The 17,075-nt window shown below is 39.2% G+C and overlaps 1 protein-coding gene across 6 annotated transcripts in view; it reads right to left on the bottom strand.

Annotated features, from left to right (window-relative positions):
- The window catches only part of PTPRZ1 (protein tyrosine phosphatase receptor type Z1), a 168,248-nt gene that overhangs the window by 72,958 nt on the left and 78,215 nt on the right, over positions 1–17,075 (bottom strand). For all 6 annotated transcript variants that reach the window (XM_060244826.1, XM_060244831.1, XM_060244830.1 and 3 more), the window contains exons 4-6: positions 16,535–16,686; positions 12,275–12,370; positions 11,920–11,986 (exon numbers count right to left, since the gene is read on the bottom strand). In XM_060244826.1, the coding sequence (XP_060100809.1) occupies positions 11,920–11,986; positions 12,275–12,370; positions 16,535–16,686 (315 nt within the window). The remainder of the gene's footprint in view (positions 1–11,919; positions 11,987–12,274; positions 12,371–16,534; positions 16,687–17,075) is intronic.

Here is a 17,075-nt window from a genome sequence, read left to right on the forward strand (position 1 = left end):
AGAGCTTCTTTGCTCCAGTATAGTTGAAGAAACCGTAAAAATTACTTAGACTCAAGCCTGTACACACAACCCCTCCATGCCTTGACTGAATGTGCAGAGAGGGAGAGAGGGCACAAACAACCTGACTCTACCGCCCATCTCCACTTATGCATGGAGGCAGTGTACATTCTCTTCCTGTGATTGGCAATGTTAGGAAAGCAGAGTCATTAGCCGTGGGGAGGAAGTGTATGTGTGTGTTTTAAACAATTTATTGGTAGCATATGGTTACAAAGCTTATCTATTTCTTAATTTTTTCTTTTTTCACATTAACCCATATGACATTTCCATCCCCCCTCCCTCCAATGTTGACTTCCCCGAGGTTATAAGTTCAAATCCATACTAAAGGCACTTCTGACTGCTCAAAGTTCCATATATATATTCTTACAACTAAAAAAATGTCCAATATTTCTTTACTTTCCAAGTTTTCTCCATATATCCTTTAAATTTTCTCCACTCCCTTTTGAATATCTCTAAATCATAGTCTCTTAGTGTTCTGGTTAATTTGTCCATTTCACACCACGATAAAACTTTCATGGTCCATTCCCATTTCTCTGGTATTTTTTCTTGCTTCCAAAGCTGCGCGTACAAAGTCCTAGCAGCTGATAACAGGTACCAAATTAAAGTCCTGTCTTCTTTTGGGTATTTTTCTAATTGTAATCCAAGTAAAAACGTCTCTGCAATTTTCTTAAAATCATAGCCCAAAATTTTGGTGATTTCTTGTTGTATCATCTTCCAGAATTCTTTCGCTCTTTCACATGTCCACCACATATGGAAGAAAGAACCTTCATGTTTTTTACATTTCCAACATCTATCCGACATTTTCTTACTTATCTTAGCCAATTTTTTCGGAGTCATATACCACCTATACATCATTTTAAAACAGTTCTCCTTAATGCTTTGACAAGTTGATATCTTCATTGAGTTCTTCCAGAGGTGCTCCCATGTTTCCATTTGTATTTCTCTATTCACATTAATTGCCCATTTGACCATTTGAGACTTTACTACTTCTTCTTCTGTAGACCATTTCAATAATAACTTATATACTTTTGATATCAATTTTTCATTGTCACCTAACAGGACTCTTTCCAGTTCTGTTTGTTCTCGTCTAATCCCCTCTGATTTTATGTCATTTTCCATCAAACTTTTAATTTGTTGCATTTGAAACCAGTCATAATTGTTATTTAGCTCTTCTGAGGTTTTTAATTCAATTTTGTCTCCTTGAATCTTAAGCAGTTGGTTATATGACATTTCTCTTTTTTCTTCAGAATCAGCTGTTATTTTTATTACTTCTGCTGGCACTATCCATAATGGTTTTCTCTCGTCCCCGTATTTCTTGTATTTTATCCAAGTATTTAGTAATGTATTTCTGACATAGTGGTGAGAGAAAAAACCATCCATTTTATTCTTCCCATAGTACATGTATGCATGCCAGCCGAATCTATTTCCGTGAGCTTCTAACCACAAAGGTTTTTTGTCTAACAGCATTATCCAATCTTTTATCCATGTCAAACAAACTGCATCGTGGTATAGTCTTAGATCGGGAAGTTGAAAACCTCCTCTCTCTTTGGCATCCGTTAAGATCTTCATCTTTATCCTTGGTTTCTTTCCGGCCCAAATGAAATCAGAGATTTTCCTTTGCCATTTGTTGAATTGTTTTGCTTCTTTTACAATCGGGATGGTTTGAAACAAATACATTATCCTTGGCAAAATATTCATTTTGATTGCAGCTATCCTGCCCAGTAAGGACAAGTTGAGTTTATTCCATTTCATCAAATCTTTGTCCATCTTACACCACAGTTTTTCATAATTGTTTTTGTATAAATCAATGTTCTTCATTGTTATCTCTATTCCAAGGTACCTAACTTTGGTTGTGACTTCACAACCTGTCACCTTTTGTAGTTCGTTTGTTTTATTTGGTTGCATGTTTTTACAGAGGAATTTCGATTTCTCCTTATTTATGTATAATCCTGCTAGTTCTCCGTACTCTTTTATCTTAGCTAACAGCAGTGGTGACACTTGAACCGGATTCTCCATTATGAACACTATATCATCTGCAAAAGCTTTATATTTATAAGAGAATCTTCTAATTTTTAGACCTTCTATTTTTTCATCTTTTTGAATTTGTTGTAACAAAATTTCAAGAGTCATTATAAACACCAATGGTGATAGCGGGCATCCTTGCCTTGTTCCTTTACTCACTTTCAATTCTTTGGTAAGGTCTGCATTTATACACAATTTTGCATGCTGATCTGTATATATTGCTCTTGTCATTTTTATAAATTGTTCCCCTAAATTAATTTTTTCCATTACCGCAAACATAAAGTCCCAATTTAAGTTGTCGAAGGCTTTCTCTGCGTCAACAAAAAATAAGGCCACTTCTTTTTCCGGGTGCTTTTCATAGTATTCCACAACATTAATAACAGCTCTTACATTGTCCCTTATTTGTCTTTTAGGAAGAAATCCCGCTTGGTCTTTGTTTATAAAGTTGGTCAGGTATTGTTTCAGTCGCTCTGCTAAAATTCTTGTATAGATCTTATAGTCATTATTCAACAATGAGATTGGTCTATAATTTTTTACGTTTGTGCTATCTTTATCTTCCTTAGGAATCAGAGAGACTACAGCTTCCCTCCAGGTCTTTGGGATTTTCCCTTCTTCTCTTATCGTGTTTAACAACTTCAACAGTTTGGGTGTTAATTCATCCTTAAGAGATTTGTAAAATTTTGACGTGAATCCATCTGGCCCTGGAGCTTTACCCTCTTGCATTGCTTTTATTGCTGCTTCTATTTCAATTTTCTCTATTGGGTCATTTAATATCTTTTTCATATGTTCCGTCAAAGGTGCCACCTGAATGTTTCGTAGATACTCTTCCACTTTTTCTTTACTTACATTCACACCCTTGAATAAATTTGCATAGTATTTAAAGAATTCTCTTTTAATTCCTTCTTGATCCACTACTGTTTTCCCATTTGCCATGATTTTATTTATAGTCTTATTTTCTTTCCTTTTTTTTAATTGCCAGGCCAGGTATTTACCAGGTTTGTTTGCACTTTCAAACGATTTCTGTTTCAAATTTTTTAAATTCCATTCTAGTTCTTTATTCAGCAAATGTTTAACTTGGGATTGTAATATCGTAATTTCTTTTATTAATTTTTTCTTCCCTGGTCTTTTTTTTAAGTCCTTTTCTTTTTTATCTATTTCATTTTGCAGTGCTGACAGCCTTTCTTCTCTTGCTCTTTTGTCTTTATTATTCAATGTAATTAATATACCCCTCATTACTGCTTTATAAGTGTCCCATACTGTTGGATATTCCATATCATCCGTTTCATTTATTTGGAAGAATGCTGCAGTCTCCTTTTCTAAGAATGATACAGTGTCTTTATTTTGTAGTAAATCCTCATTAATTCTCCATCTTCTTGATTTTCTTTGCAATTTTGTTGACCAGCATATTGGATTATGGTCCGCCCAAACCTTTGGAAGAATCTCAATTTTTTTTGTTATGAGGCCCAAGCCTTGGGAACCCCACAACATGTCAATTCTGGAAAAAGAATTATGCCTTGCTGAGAAAAATGTATAGTGTCTTACCTCAGGGTTGAACTTTCTCCAAATGTCTTCTAGATTTTCCTGTTTAATCAACTCAAAGAAAGAATTGGGCAGCTTCCCTTCTTTATCATTCTTCTTTGGACTTGATCTGTCAAGGTTGTTTTGTATTGTCCCATTAAAATCGCCCATCATCAATACCTGGTCATAAGTCTCTTCGTCCATTTGTCTATTTATGTCTTTAAAAAATTTGTCTTTCGCTCCATTGGGTGCATAGAGTCCTAGTAGTAACGTTTTTTTCGCCTCTATCGTCACCTCAACAGCAATATATCTTCCTTCTTTGTCTTTAAAGATTAATTTTGGGTCAAGTTGTTCTTTAATGTAAAAAACCACCCCTCTTTTCTTTTGCTCTGCTAGTGAAAAAAATTCCAACCCCAAATTTCTATTCCACAAAAATTTACTGTCCTTGCGTTGTATATGAACTTCCTGTAAACAAATTATATTACATTTTTGCTTTTTAATCCAATGAAATGTTCTCCTTCTTTTCTGTGGTGAATTTAGTCCATTTATATTCCAAGATAGTAATTTGTACTCCATTATGATGTTGGTTCTTTATTTTCTTCAAAAAAGCTATGCATCTCTTGTTCGCTTCTTATTGTAATCCTTTTGCCATTTTGTTCAAATCCAAGACCCTCTGGTATTATCCATCTATATCTTGTGCCCTCTGCACGCAACTGATCGGTTAGCTTCTTGTACTTTTTCCTATCGCTGATCACTTCTCTTGGTAGCTCTTTCATTATTTTAACTCTGCTCCCTTCTATTGCCCAGGCTTTTTGGTACCCTTTCCTCAAAATTTTCTCTGCCACCTCTTTTGATCTTAATCTTATGACGATGTCTCTTGGCAGACCTTTATTTTTCGCATAAACTGAGTTGACTCTGTAGGCACCCTTCAACATACTCTTAAATCTGTCAGGGTCTTCTTCTATGTACTCAGTGATGATATCCACCATATAGCCTTTTAAGTCTGTATCTTCTTTTTCAGGTACCCCTCTTAGACGCACTTGTGACTCCAGCAACTTACAGTCGTGTATTATGACCTTTTCTTGAATTTTTAGCAAGGCAGAGGCCTGTGTATCCACTTTCATCTCTACCTCTTTCACTTTATTTTGAGTCTCTTCCTTAAAATTCTCTATCTCCTTCTTAAGGTCTCCAACTTCTTTTTTAATATCTTTTTTTATTGCCAAATGCAATTTGTCCATAGCTTTTAACATTTTTGCCTCCAGAGCGTCAAATTGAGACTGCATCTTGTCAAATGATTGGGCTCTTGCACGTGTTGTTCTTTCTACTGACATATAAAAAATCACCAAACCTTAAAAAAATCCCCACATAAAATTTAGCATCCAATCCAATAGCTTAGAGCCAGTTCTTTCAGATGAGACTAGTTTCGTTTTTCTCCCTTCTTCCTGAGCAAAGATATTGAATTTTAACAATTTTGACAGTTTTTCTCCCTTTTAAAATGGCAATCGTTATTTCTCTATGGTACAGTTCCAGCCTAGAGAGGTCTCTCTTCGTCTTTCTTGATCTGAGTCTTGGACTCAATTCCTTCCTAGTTCAAAGGTCGGATGTCACAGCTCTTGTTGTCCTTATAGGCTCTGATTTATTGTCCAGCCCCTTTTAGTTTCACTTCCTGTCACAGCTTAGACTGATCTCGTGTCTAGTCTCGCAGTTTTTTGAGCTGCATGAAGAAACCGCAACCACAAAAATTCACAACAATATGTCTTTTCTCCAAAATATCTTTGAAGGCAATTGTTTTTACGGCGTTCAGTTTTCACAAGCTGAATTCTTTTCCTGCTATGCCCCCACTCAGCTCAGTTCATTCTAGGTTCTGCAGTTTATGGGCATATATACACGGCAACTCTCTTTTCTTTCTTCTGCGTCACCAGCCTCCCATTGCCAACTTTCACTCTTATCTTGAAGGGTTTTTTTTTTTTTTGCTGTTGTTCACATCCAAAACCACAGAGCTCAGCTTAACAAGGTAAAAGTTTTTTTTTCCCATTCAATTATGCTTTGCCTTCGTCTGTTATTAATCCACTCAGTGTTTAAACTATATTCAAAGTCTCTCAGAGTGAAGATAAGAATGATGAGTCTACCTTTTAGATGTTCTCAACTCCCCCGGCTGCTATTTTCTTGCAATTAAAATCAGTCCTTCTAGAGTGCTTGGATTCCGACAGCCTTAAGTGACCGAAGTCACTTTAGAGTCACTGCAGACGATGGTTGACATTCCATTGCCGGACATCAAGAAATGAAGGAGTCAGCTCCCTGACTGCTCCAGTTCGATATCAACAGCATTAAAGGAAGATAAGTCGTCTTGGGTTAACCCTTGCCTAGGGTTAATGAGCATAGACCTTATCAGGGGTCTTTAATACCCTGAACAGTGACAATAAAATCCCCCTCTGTTAGGGAGCTGCAGACTGTCTTCCAGCCAAACAGGAAGTCCGGGAGGAAGTGTATGTGTGGATGCTGTATTTGCATGTAGGGACCATGCCCATGAGCCAGCAAATATGTGAAGGTAGAAAGGATGGAGCTAGCATGCTCATACCTGCCTTCCCTCTCTGTATGCTTAATCTGTACGTGAAAGTGTCATGGGTACAGGGTTTACTAGATACTCAATGCAAGAAATTATGATCTGAAGCATAATTATGATATGAAGCATATCTAGAATTTCAGAAGCAAAAACTGGTCCATAACTTGCTTTCAGGTGGACATGATGGAAGTTTAACTTTTAAAATTTAAGCAGAAACAGGGATGTCTTTTCAGCAGTGCAAGCAGTTGAAAGCGAAGATTTAAAGAATCTCCCTCCATCTTGGTAATCTGATTACTGATTCTGGTTCTCAGTAATACGGTCTAAGTCAGGGGTCCTCAACCTACGGCCCGCGGGCCAGATGCGGCCCGCTGAGGACGTTTATGCGGCCCGCCGGGTTATGGCAAAATCAGAACGGAAGTGACGTTCGACCTAAACTCGCGTTAGCAATGCACACTTCCGGCACTGGTCTGAGGCGGCAGAGACAGAGTGTGAGGTGATACCGAGGTGAGGTGAGTTCCCAGGCTGGGGTGTGTGGTGTGGGGAAGGGAGAGAGATGCAGAAGACGGAGAACTGACGGGCCGCGGCGTTGTACAATAACAGCAGCCACCACAACAGTCCGGCCCTCCAGCAGTCTGAGGGACAGTGAACTGGCCCCCTATTTAAAAAGTTTGAGGACCCCTGGTCTAAGTGAAATGGAGCATGTGTGCGCATAGTACCTACTACCTACCTAGCAAAGCCCTTCCATGCCTTTTTTTTTTTAACATTTCAAAGTGATTTTATTAAAACATTTCAAAAGGACACAGAAACATATAAGAGTCATCTAGCATAAAGGTACAAAATCTGATAAAGCATATCAGAAAGTGTAAAGTTTGGTGATACAATACATTACAGGACTGTATGCAGAAGATAAAATATTAACAACCTGACAACATTTTAAGAAGGCATATTGAATTCAAAGAAAAAATTCAAGAGGACCTTAAGAAAAATGGAGGAACCCACATATTAAGAAGGAAGAGAAGGCAAAATAGAATTATGAATGAGTGCAAATGTGTGAGAAAACAAAGCAAACTTACATTAAACAGACAAAAGGCAGAAGCTAATGTATAGTAACAAAAAGACCGCCACTCCTGTGTCAAGGAAATGAAAAAAGAGATGAGAGACAGAAGAAGGAGTTAAAAGCAGAGCAGTGACATTTGTGAGGGTTTGTAAGGTGGAGATTTTTGAGACGTGACATACTCAACAAAAGGAAACTACTTAGCAGAGAAATTAGAGGAATTAGATTGTTGGAGATTGGAATTGATTTTGTCCATAACGAAGTGTTCCCACACTTTGGAGAGCCAGGTGGTGATGGTAGGAGCTGTAGAGGCTTTCCGGAATGAAGCTATTGAAGCTTTGGCAGCAACTAACAGGCTGATAATCAGTTCTTGTGATTTAGGGATAGAAAGGGAGCCCCAGAAGTTCAAAAACAACAAAGGAGGATTGAGAGGTATGTGATGGGAAGTAATGAGGTGGATCAACTGAAGAACATCTGTCCAAAATTTCAATATTACCGGGCACTCCCACCAGCAATGAGCAAAAGTGCCTAGCTGGCCACACTTTTTGCAACACAAAGGCGATGTTGATTTGAGAATGATGCAAGTCGAACAGGTTTGAGGTACCAACAACTGATGACTTTAAAAGTCTGTAGTCTAGTATTGATCACTGGTGAGGAGTAAAGAGAGGATGAGTATATGTTTTTTCCATTGTTCTTGAGAAAGAAATAGATTGCAGTCTTGGTTCCACACCAATTGGAATGCTCTTGTCATAGCTTTTATAGGTGGTTTTGGCATTGGGTCAAGTTTGCTTCTCCTGGTGTGGGACCCCCATAAAGGGACTTGAGGGTAGGGGCTGTTCCACATCATGCCCAGCATGGGGGCTTGCACCTGGCTCTAACTCTCATGTGACAAGGGAGCATCACAGTGGTGTAAGCACATGAGGGACCCCTGGACTTGCCATCCTGTGCTGCTCCCCCAATATACAGGAGGGGAGGCAGTGTTGCATCATCAGCCAATGGGCAGATTTCCTGATCTGTGCCTATCCTACACTGGTGCTCCTCTTATTGTATTCAATAAAAGGCTATGGCCATTCCAAATCAACATGGTTTTTGTGTTACTCTCCCCTGTGCCCTTGCTCACTTCCTCACCCCCTTGGTCTGCGACAGTGCTTTGAAATACTATGCACTTTAAATATTCAAGAACAAGTTCTGCAGGCTTGCAGGCCACGTGACTACGTAGGATCTATTCTCTGGAATCCTTAATGATGAAAATTCCACCACTTCTCAAGGAATTCTCAAATGTGTGTGGCTAGGATGTTCTTCTGAATAATAACCCCGAACCTTTAATGCTCTTAGTTAATTTTTCATTAACAACAAACAGCATCTACTTTCATTCTTCCATTAAAGCAGGCTTTCTGATAATACAAATATAAAATTATGATGGCTTCATCAAGTGGATTCAATTATGATGGCTTCATCAAGTTTAAAGTAATGCAAAAAAAAAAAACCTGAACAGGGTATGATTACCCAGGAAAGAGAATTTGAATGTGTGGTAGATAGTACAGTGAAAATATGAATAAGCAGGGCTTTTTTTGAGCAGGAACGCAGTTCTGGCTAGCTTGGCATCAGGAGTGTGTGGCCTAATATGCAAATGAGTTCCTGCTGTGCTTTTTTTCTGCAGAAAATGCCCTGTGAATAATGAATATAGCAGCCCTGAAAAGACAAATTCTATGTTAGGGATTATGAAAAAGGATTGAATGTAACACTGCTGATATTTTTGTAACTCCATGGTGTGCCACATTTAGAATGATGTGTATCATTTCAGTTGCCATATCTTAAAGTGGTTATTACTGAACTGCAAGTAGTTCAGAAACAAAAATACAAAATGATCAAGGGATCAGGATTTTTTTCCTACAAGGAAAAGCAAAGAAGTTCAGAGCTTCTTAGTTTAGATGATACAGATTTACAACATTTTCTTTGTGTGGAGAAAATAGAGAAAAATATTTCTCTCTCTCATATATAATAATAATAATAATAATAATAATAATAATAATAATAATAATAATAATAATAATAATAATAATAATAATAATAATAATAACTTTTATTTCTATCCCGCCCTCCCCGCCTAGGCGGCTCAGGGCGGCTAACAACAACTTACACATTAACATACATAATAAAACTTTAAATTTAACAATTAAAATTAAACATAAAAACCAGTCAGTTAAATTAAAATACATGATTTTCATTAGACTAAATATATATGAGTATATCTGGCAGCGATAGAGCTGTTATGGCGCTGGTTCTGCCAGTTTAGGTAGTCTTATGGATGGCGGTTCTTACACCAAGCAACTCAGCAGTCAGTGTCATTATAGGCTTGCCTAAAAAGGGCGGTCTTGCAGGCCCTGCGGAACTGGCCAAGGTCCCGCAGGGCCCGCACCTCCTCCGGAAGCTGGTTCCACAATGCCGGTGCAGCCGCTGAAAAGGCCCGTACTCTAGTATGTTGGAGTTTGACCTCTCTCGGCCCAGGGATATTGTAAGAATCTAGGGTCATTCAGTTATAGTACATACTTCTTCACATGTTTAATATGGCATTTTCTGTGACAAGATGTGGTGATGAAACATAGGCTTAGCACAGATTTAAAAGAGTGGACAGGCCCAGGAGCTCAATGGGGTCAGCAGGTTATCTTCAGTTGGATGGGTTTTGCTAGTGGAACTGGAGGCTACTTTACAGGACCTCCTTCATTAAAAATGATGTATGCAACCTGCTCATATGTTTTATTTCAAACCAAACACACACCTAAACCATATTTGTCTTCTCTATTGCGGCCCCCCCACTGGTGGAACCAACTCCCTGATGATGTTAGAGCCTTGCGGGACCTTGCCCAATTCCTCAAGGCTTGTAAAACAACACTTTTTCGAATGGCCTTCAACTAAAGTACAGAGCTGCTTAACATCATGGTATGGAACTTAGCACCAAAACTGTTTTAAAAATTTGTTCAATATTTAAAGTGTAATTGTTAATTTTAATTGATCTAACTGTAATTGTTTTTATTGCTTTATGGTTTTATTGTTTTATTGTGGATATTTAATGTTGTTGTTAGCCGCCCTGAGCCTGCTTCGGCGGAGAGGACGGGATATAAATGCAATAAATAAATAAATGAATGAATGAATGAATGAATGAATGAATAAATAAATAAAATTGTCACTGATATCAACTTGGTCTTTGTTTTCTGAACATTCCTAATAATTTTAAATATAATTTTGTATTTTGGGCACTCACAAAGGCTTGCATCCAGCAATGCACAACCAGAAACACAATGGATTTAGCACAATTTTACTTGTGCAAGATTTTGTGCAACACCTAGGGCTTTCCTCTCTGCATATTATAGTACCCATAAATTAGTTTAATTATATATTAAAACTTCTTTCCCTTTTATTTATTAGCTTCCTGGACCAATGGCCTTAAGCTCTACATAAAACAAGTCATTGAATAATAGAACTACAAAATATATATTAAAACATTTATATCCTGTTTTTTCTTGTGGTTTAAGATGACTCAGTTTGCACAATATCTTGTGCAAGTGGAAACACAGGTGACCGGGGCTTTTTTTTTTTAGCAGGAACTCCTTCGCATATTAGGCTACAACCCCCTGATGTAGTCAGTCCTCCAGTAGGCCCTGTAAGAAGAGCCCTGTAAGCTCTAGGAGGATTGGCTACATCAGGAGGGTGTGGCCTAATATGCAAAGGAGCTCCTGCTACAAAAAAAATCCTTGCAGGTGATGGTGCGGTAAATTTGACTTAGCACCATGGCATTTTTCTTGCATTTCTGCTTGTGCACAAGCAAAAATTGTGCGTTGAATCCTTCCCATTTGTTCCAGTTGCAAAACATGTTCATTTTTTAAAATGTTCATTTTCTTCACATAAACCCAATAAGTTTAGTAGAACTGTTTTGTTCTTATCTTATGGCACTAAACCTTAGCAGAAGTGAGCAAAATGCTTTCATTAAGTCATAGACTGATTTTCCACTCACCTTATGCCGCTCTCACATTCCTCTTCTCAGCAGTGCTTCTGTCCAATTTCACACTATCTGCCCTGGGGCTGCAACTAGCTTTGCCTTTTTCGCACAGCAAACAGAAACCTCTAAAAACCAGTTTCTGTTTGCCATGTGGAAATGCCAAAGCTAGTTGCAGCCTCAGGGCAGATAGTGTGAAATTGGATGGAAGAAGATAGATATTGGAAGATATTGGATTTATATCCCACCCTCCACTCCGAAGAGTCTCAGAGCGGCTCACAATCTCCTTTACCTTCCTCCCCCACAACAAACACCCTGTGAGGTGGGTGGGGCTGGAGAGGGCTCTCACAGCAGCTGCCCTTTCAAGGACAACCTCTGCCAGAGCTATGGCTGACCCAAGGCCATGCTAGCAGGTGCACATGGAGGAGTGGGGAATCAAACCCGGTTCTCCCAGATAAGAGTCCGCACACTTAACCACTACACCAAACTGGATGGAAGCCCCGCTGAGAAGAGGAGCGTGAGAGCAGTGTAAGGCGAGTGGGAAATCAGTCATAGTGTTTTGTTATGACCTGAAATACCTTCAGCCAGCCATCATATTTACTGGATACAATGTGCACTCAGGTAAAATAATTTAATTTCAGAAAAAAAATTAAAAATTTTCAGGTAACGGTAATAATGTTGATGGTTTCTCAAGTTACATCATAGACTCACCAAAGCGACTAACACTAGCCACTCCATCAATAATTGAATTATAATCCATATTATCTTCCAGACCAACCTGCAGGGGGGAAAAACAGTTGGCTGATTTCTTCTTAAGTAGAATTCAATTTTTAATCAGTTTTCTAATTTTAAAAAATGCATAAGTATATTTGCGTTACTATTTTGCACATAAATAAAATTTTTTGAGTACATGCCAAAACATGGAAGTGGGTAAGGATAACTATTATCATGCAAAATGAATTAGCAGGAATGTATGCATACCTACTACAGCACAACTCTTATCTTTAAGATGGAAAATGTTATATTTCAAAGCTAAGGTGACAAAATGCACATGAACAATGATTACCTCGAATAAAACCGATAAAGCTCTTATTTTCCCATTTCCTTCAATTGCCTTATCTATATCAGCGAACTGATTTGCATCATAACAGTAGATTTGCATCTGAAAATAAAACATCATTTTGTTTCAAAATTATCCATTAAGCTCTCTGAAAATGTTCATAAAGACAAAATTACTATATATAGTACATAGATTTACTTTAGATAAAACCTTTCTGAAACACAAAAGACCCAGTTCCAAATTATCCAAACAATGCCTGGAAACATAACACACATTGCCCTGGACTGAATAGAGGTAGCAAACCTTACAAACAGGACTGAAAGTTGTTATTGTCTCCTCCAGCTAAAAGAGGAGGCAGAGCTAATGAGAACCTTAGGGCATACAAATGTATGTACTGTCTCAAATCAAAGCAAATAATTTATCAAACAAGCCCAAATTATCTTTTTTTTTAAAAAATATTCTTTAAAAAAAAATCCTGACAAATGTACTCAGGGGCCAAGAAAAAGTGGAAAGAAAATAGGGAAGGGGGAGGGCAGACTGAGTGAGAGAAATAAGTTGTATCTATGATTCCTCTTTAGATAGATAAGCTTTTTACTGTAACCGTTTTAATTACGTAATATTTGACATTACTGTTCCAAACTTTTATCACTTTGTCCTTTTATTATTACTACATATAATGTTACAAATCATTGTACTTTGATTGTACTTCTCCTTGTTGGCTGATAGGCTGATTTGTAATGCTACCTTAAAAAAAAAATATTGTCATGCTAATAAAGGTTTTTGGAATTGGAATTTTAAAAAATCATTGCCACTGAGCAAATGAGTGCATATGCACATGTCCTCTAAAATTGTAAGGGGGAAAAAACCCAAAAGGGGATGGCATGTAACAGCTGTGTGAACATGCAACATGCTCCCTGCATGATGTACTGGTGGCTCACGTGGGAATGTCTGATTGGGATTTGTCTGCTATTTTTTCCGGCAGCATGCTTTGTGACGCTTCCTATGCACTGGGAGCTGTATCCAGCCCAAATCTGTCTTACTCTCCTGAATAGAGTTTATGGTTATACTTATCTTCTAAGGCTTGCCAAGAGCTGCCATTCACAAATGTCCTAGATTTATGGAACACTAGAGGCCGAAAGATGTATGAGGGAAATAAATCTATCAATGGCTACTACCCTGGTGACTGAGGGGAATTAAGGCTCTGAATCCCAGAACCACGAGGCAGCATCAGGGGAAGGCCTTGGCCTCTATGCCCTGTTGTTGGCTGTCCAGAGGAACTGGTTGGCCACTGTGTGAGACCAGTCCCATAGCTACGGTGGGGGTCCACAAAGGTGAAGGGCCCTTTCCTCAATTTGTAGGTAAAAGCTGTCTTTATTTCCCTGCTAGCTGTCAGCTTCTCTGGCCAGGGAGGTCATTAGCATTTCTAAAGTGTTGTTGGGTAAGGCTGGAGGGAAACTGACTTGATTTATACCCTCCTGTCTGTTCTATGCTGAAAGAGAAAAACTTCTTTAAAAAACCCCTCCAGAGTAGTTTCTCCACAAGTAAAGTTAATATGAAGTTTCTTATAATTTTATTTATGTATTTATATTTATATTCTGCCTTCCCTGCAAGTGAGCAGGGATGTTCGTTTGTGAGCCCTGTCCTGACATAGACATATGTCAGCTGCTCTGTCAAAACAAAACAAGAGCAGCTTCTCCATTCATTGCGAAGAAACTCTTAGCAGGTTTCTTCAGAAGTAAGCTCTACCCCAAGAAAAAAATCCTGGCTACGGTGTTGTGTGTGCGACAGGATGCTGGACTAGATGGACCACTGGTCTGATCCAGCATGGCCAGGCCTCAGATTCAGCAGGAGCTCACAGGAGCACAGTTCCTGAACCTTTCTGAGAGTTCCCCCTACTCCTCCCCATCTTGTCCATTGTCCAGCTGCATAACAATCCCTGGAAAAGCTCCACCACCTATTTTTCTACAAAACAACCCCTGAGCATGGCTCTTTTTTTTGTTCTTATGACCGGGGGAAGTGTACATGGTTGGTAAGAGTAGATTCATACATTCACAACTGCTTGGGAAGAGAATTGTCAGGTCCCCTCATCAGTCTGGCAGGGGGATTTGTAAGGAATTCAGGGGGGTGGGCAGGGATGTGACATTCCTGATGCAATGACATCACCCAGAAGTCATCACGTTGGTGATGTTGTGCAGGGGATGCTCAGTTTTTTTGGGCAAATTGGGCTTAGACCATAGAGATTGCCCCAAAACCAGAGCATCCTGCATGTGATGTCCATGACACGATGACAACACTTCTGGGTGATAGTTGTTGCATCGGGGACATCGTGCACTGACATCCCTGTATAGGAGAGGGGTTTCCCCTGCTGACCAGCTGGTCCTTGGCAGAGAGAAGCCCCTGAAACATGGGAGCTGGCAACCCTACTTGGGAATGAGTTACGCCATGCTGATCTAAGTGTGGTATAGTGGCTAGAGTACTGGACTAGGATCTGGGAGACCCATGCCAAGATCCGTGCTCTGCTTGCTGGGTGACCTTGGGCAAACACACTCCACAGTTTGTGGTGGAGATAAAATGGAGAAAGATCTAAGCTACTTTTGGTCTCCATTGGGGAGAAATTTGGGGTATAAGTGAAGTTAATTAATCAATCAATCAATTTTTCTCCCGTCTAATTCAAAAGGCATGTAAATATGCTGAGACATTCTGTGTCTTCATGTCCATTCACTTCAACAGCAGAATTCTTTAAGAGAGATTTGACGAACTTAATACAGCCTTTGTAAATGTTATCTTGACAGTCAGCATGGTGACCTTGGGCCATTCACTCTCTCTCAGCTTTATCTTTGAAGACATGACTGAAGTGATGGGAGCTAGATCGTATATATGGTATATGTGATATGATTTCATTAATTGCCAATATTTGGTCACTTATTGTTTTTTTCTGTACACCATGTGTGTTAATTCTGTATTTATTTATTTATTTTTCAATAAAAATATTGAACTAGGAAAAATATATGTGATATAATACTATGAGCGAGAGAGTGAGAGAGAGAGAGAGGGATAAAGTCAAAATTTCCCCTAACTACTCAAAGAGAGCTACCGGTATCTTGAAAACACAAAGTGGTCTGGCACCAACATATCTGCAGGACCATCTCTTCTGTTATGTCCCTGGTCAAGTGTTATGCTTTGCTGGTAGTAACCTATTGGTGACCCCAGCTCTAAAGAGGTCTGGCTGCCCTCAATGAACACACAGCCTTTTCAGTTCTGGCTCCAACCTGGTGGAACTCTCTGCCAGATGACATTCAGGCCCTGCAGGTCCTTATGCTATACTGCAGGGCCTGTAAGGCAGAGATGTTCTGCCAGACTTTTGATTGAGGACCTTCCTTTCCACCCCATCCTCCCCAAAGTTCCTCCCTCCCTCCCTCCCTTCCATATGTGCTGTTCTTAGGGTTGCCAAGTCCAATTCAAGAAATATCTGGGGACTTTGGGGGTGGAGCCAGGAGACATTAGGGGTGGAGCCAAGATCAAAGCTGTGACAAGCATAATTGAACTCCAAAGGGAGTTCTGGCCATTACATTTAAAGGGACAACACACCTTTTCAATTCCTTCTTTCCATAGGAAATAATGAAGGATAGGGGCACCTTCTTTTGGGGCTCATAGAATTGGACCCCCTGGTCCAATCCTTTTGAAACTTGGGGGATATTTTGGGGAGAGGCTCTAGATGCTATACTGAAAATTTGGTGCCTCTACTCCCAAAAACAGCCCCCCCAGAGCCCCAGATACCCGTGGATCAATTCTCCATGATATGGGAATAAATCTCCATAGGGAATAACAGAGTTCCCAGCAGACATTTCCCTCCTCTCCCCCCTGCTTTCTGACGACCCTGAAGCGGGGGGAGGGCCTCCAAACCGGGGGATCCCCTGCCCCCACCTGGGGATTGGCAACCCTAGCTGCTCTGGTTGTCTGGAAGAATAACACTTGGGACGCCACCAGGTTTTCTGAATTTTTTACTGTTTTAATCTGTATTGTTGTGCTGTTTTAAATTATGTATTACTTTGCTTGATGTACATCACCCAGGGTCTGGCTTTGACCAGGATTGGGTAAAATGACAATGATGATGTTTTAAGATAGCAAAAATGAAATAAATTAAAACGCATACTTAAGAATATGTATTACTACTAGAACATTTTAATATTACTTTTAAAAATATAAAAGTATACATGTAGTAAATATCTCCATTCTGGTAGTGCCCCAAACCACCATGTATATTACCTCAAGAGGATATTTTTGTCCATCTATACTATGTTCAGATCCATCATGTGACGCATTGCATTTTCCCCAGTGGAATATTATCTTGCTTGCTCTAAATACACCCTCTAAGCCTCCTCCAGTAACATTGTATTCATTTGTCAAATTAATTTCCACTAAAGAGAGAGAGAAGCTGTCATTTATCATAGTTAAGAAGGGAAACAAAACCTGTGATTCAAATATATAAATATTAGAAGTGGAAGGAATAATAAAAGAATCAGCATAAAGGCTATCCTACTGCATTCAATATTACAGATAAATATCTGCAGGGCCATCTCTATTACAGATATTCAGGGCTTGCATATACTGTAGCCTCTTTGGGAGACGAAGAGAGCAATATTAAGCAGATCTACTTGAAAGCAAGTCCCATATTATTCAATAGGGCTTACTCTCAAGAAAGTATTCTTAGGATTGCAGCCAAACTTCCTGGCTATCATCAAAGGACTGTTCTAAAATGGGTAGCTGAATGGCTGTCCAAAGTCTCTTCAGAGGGGCTTAAGAGATA

This window comes from Heteronotia binoei, chromosome 8, assembly GCF_032191835.1.
Source record: "Heteronotia binoei isolate CCM8104 ecotype False Entrance Well chromosome 8, APGP_CSIRO_Hbin_v1, whole genome shotgun sequence".
Lineage (NCBI taxonomy): Eukaryota > Metazoa > Chordata > Lepidosauria > Squamata > Gekkonidae > Heteronotia > Heteronotia binoei.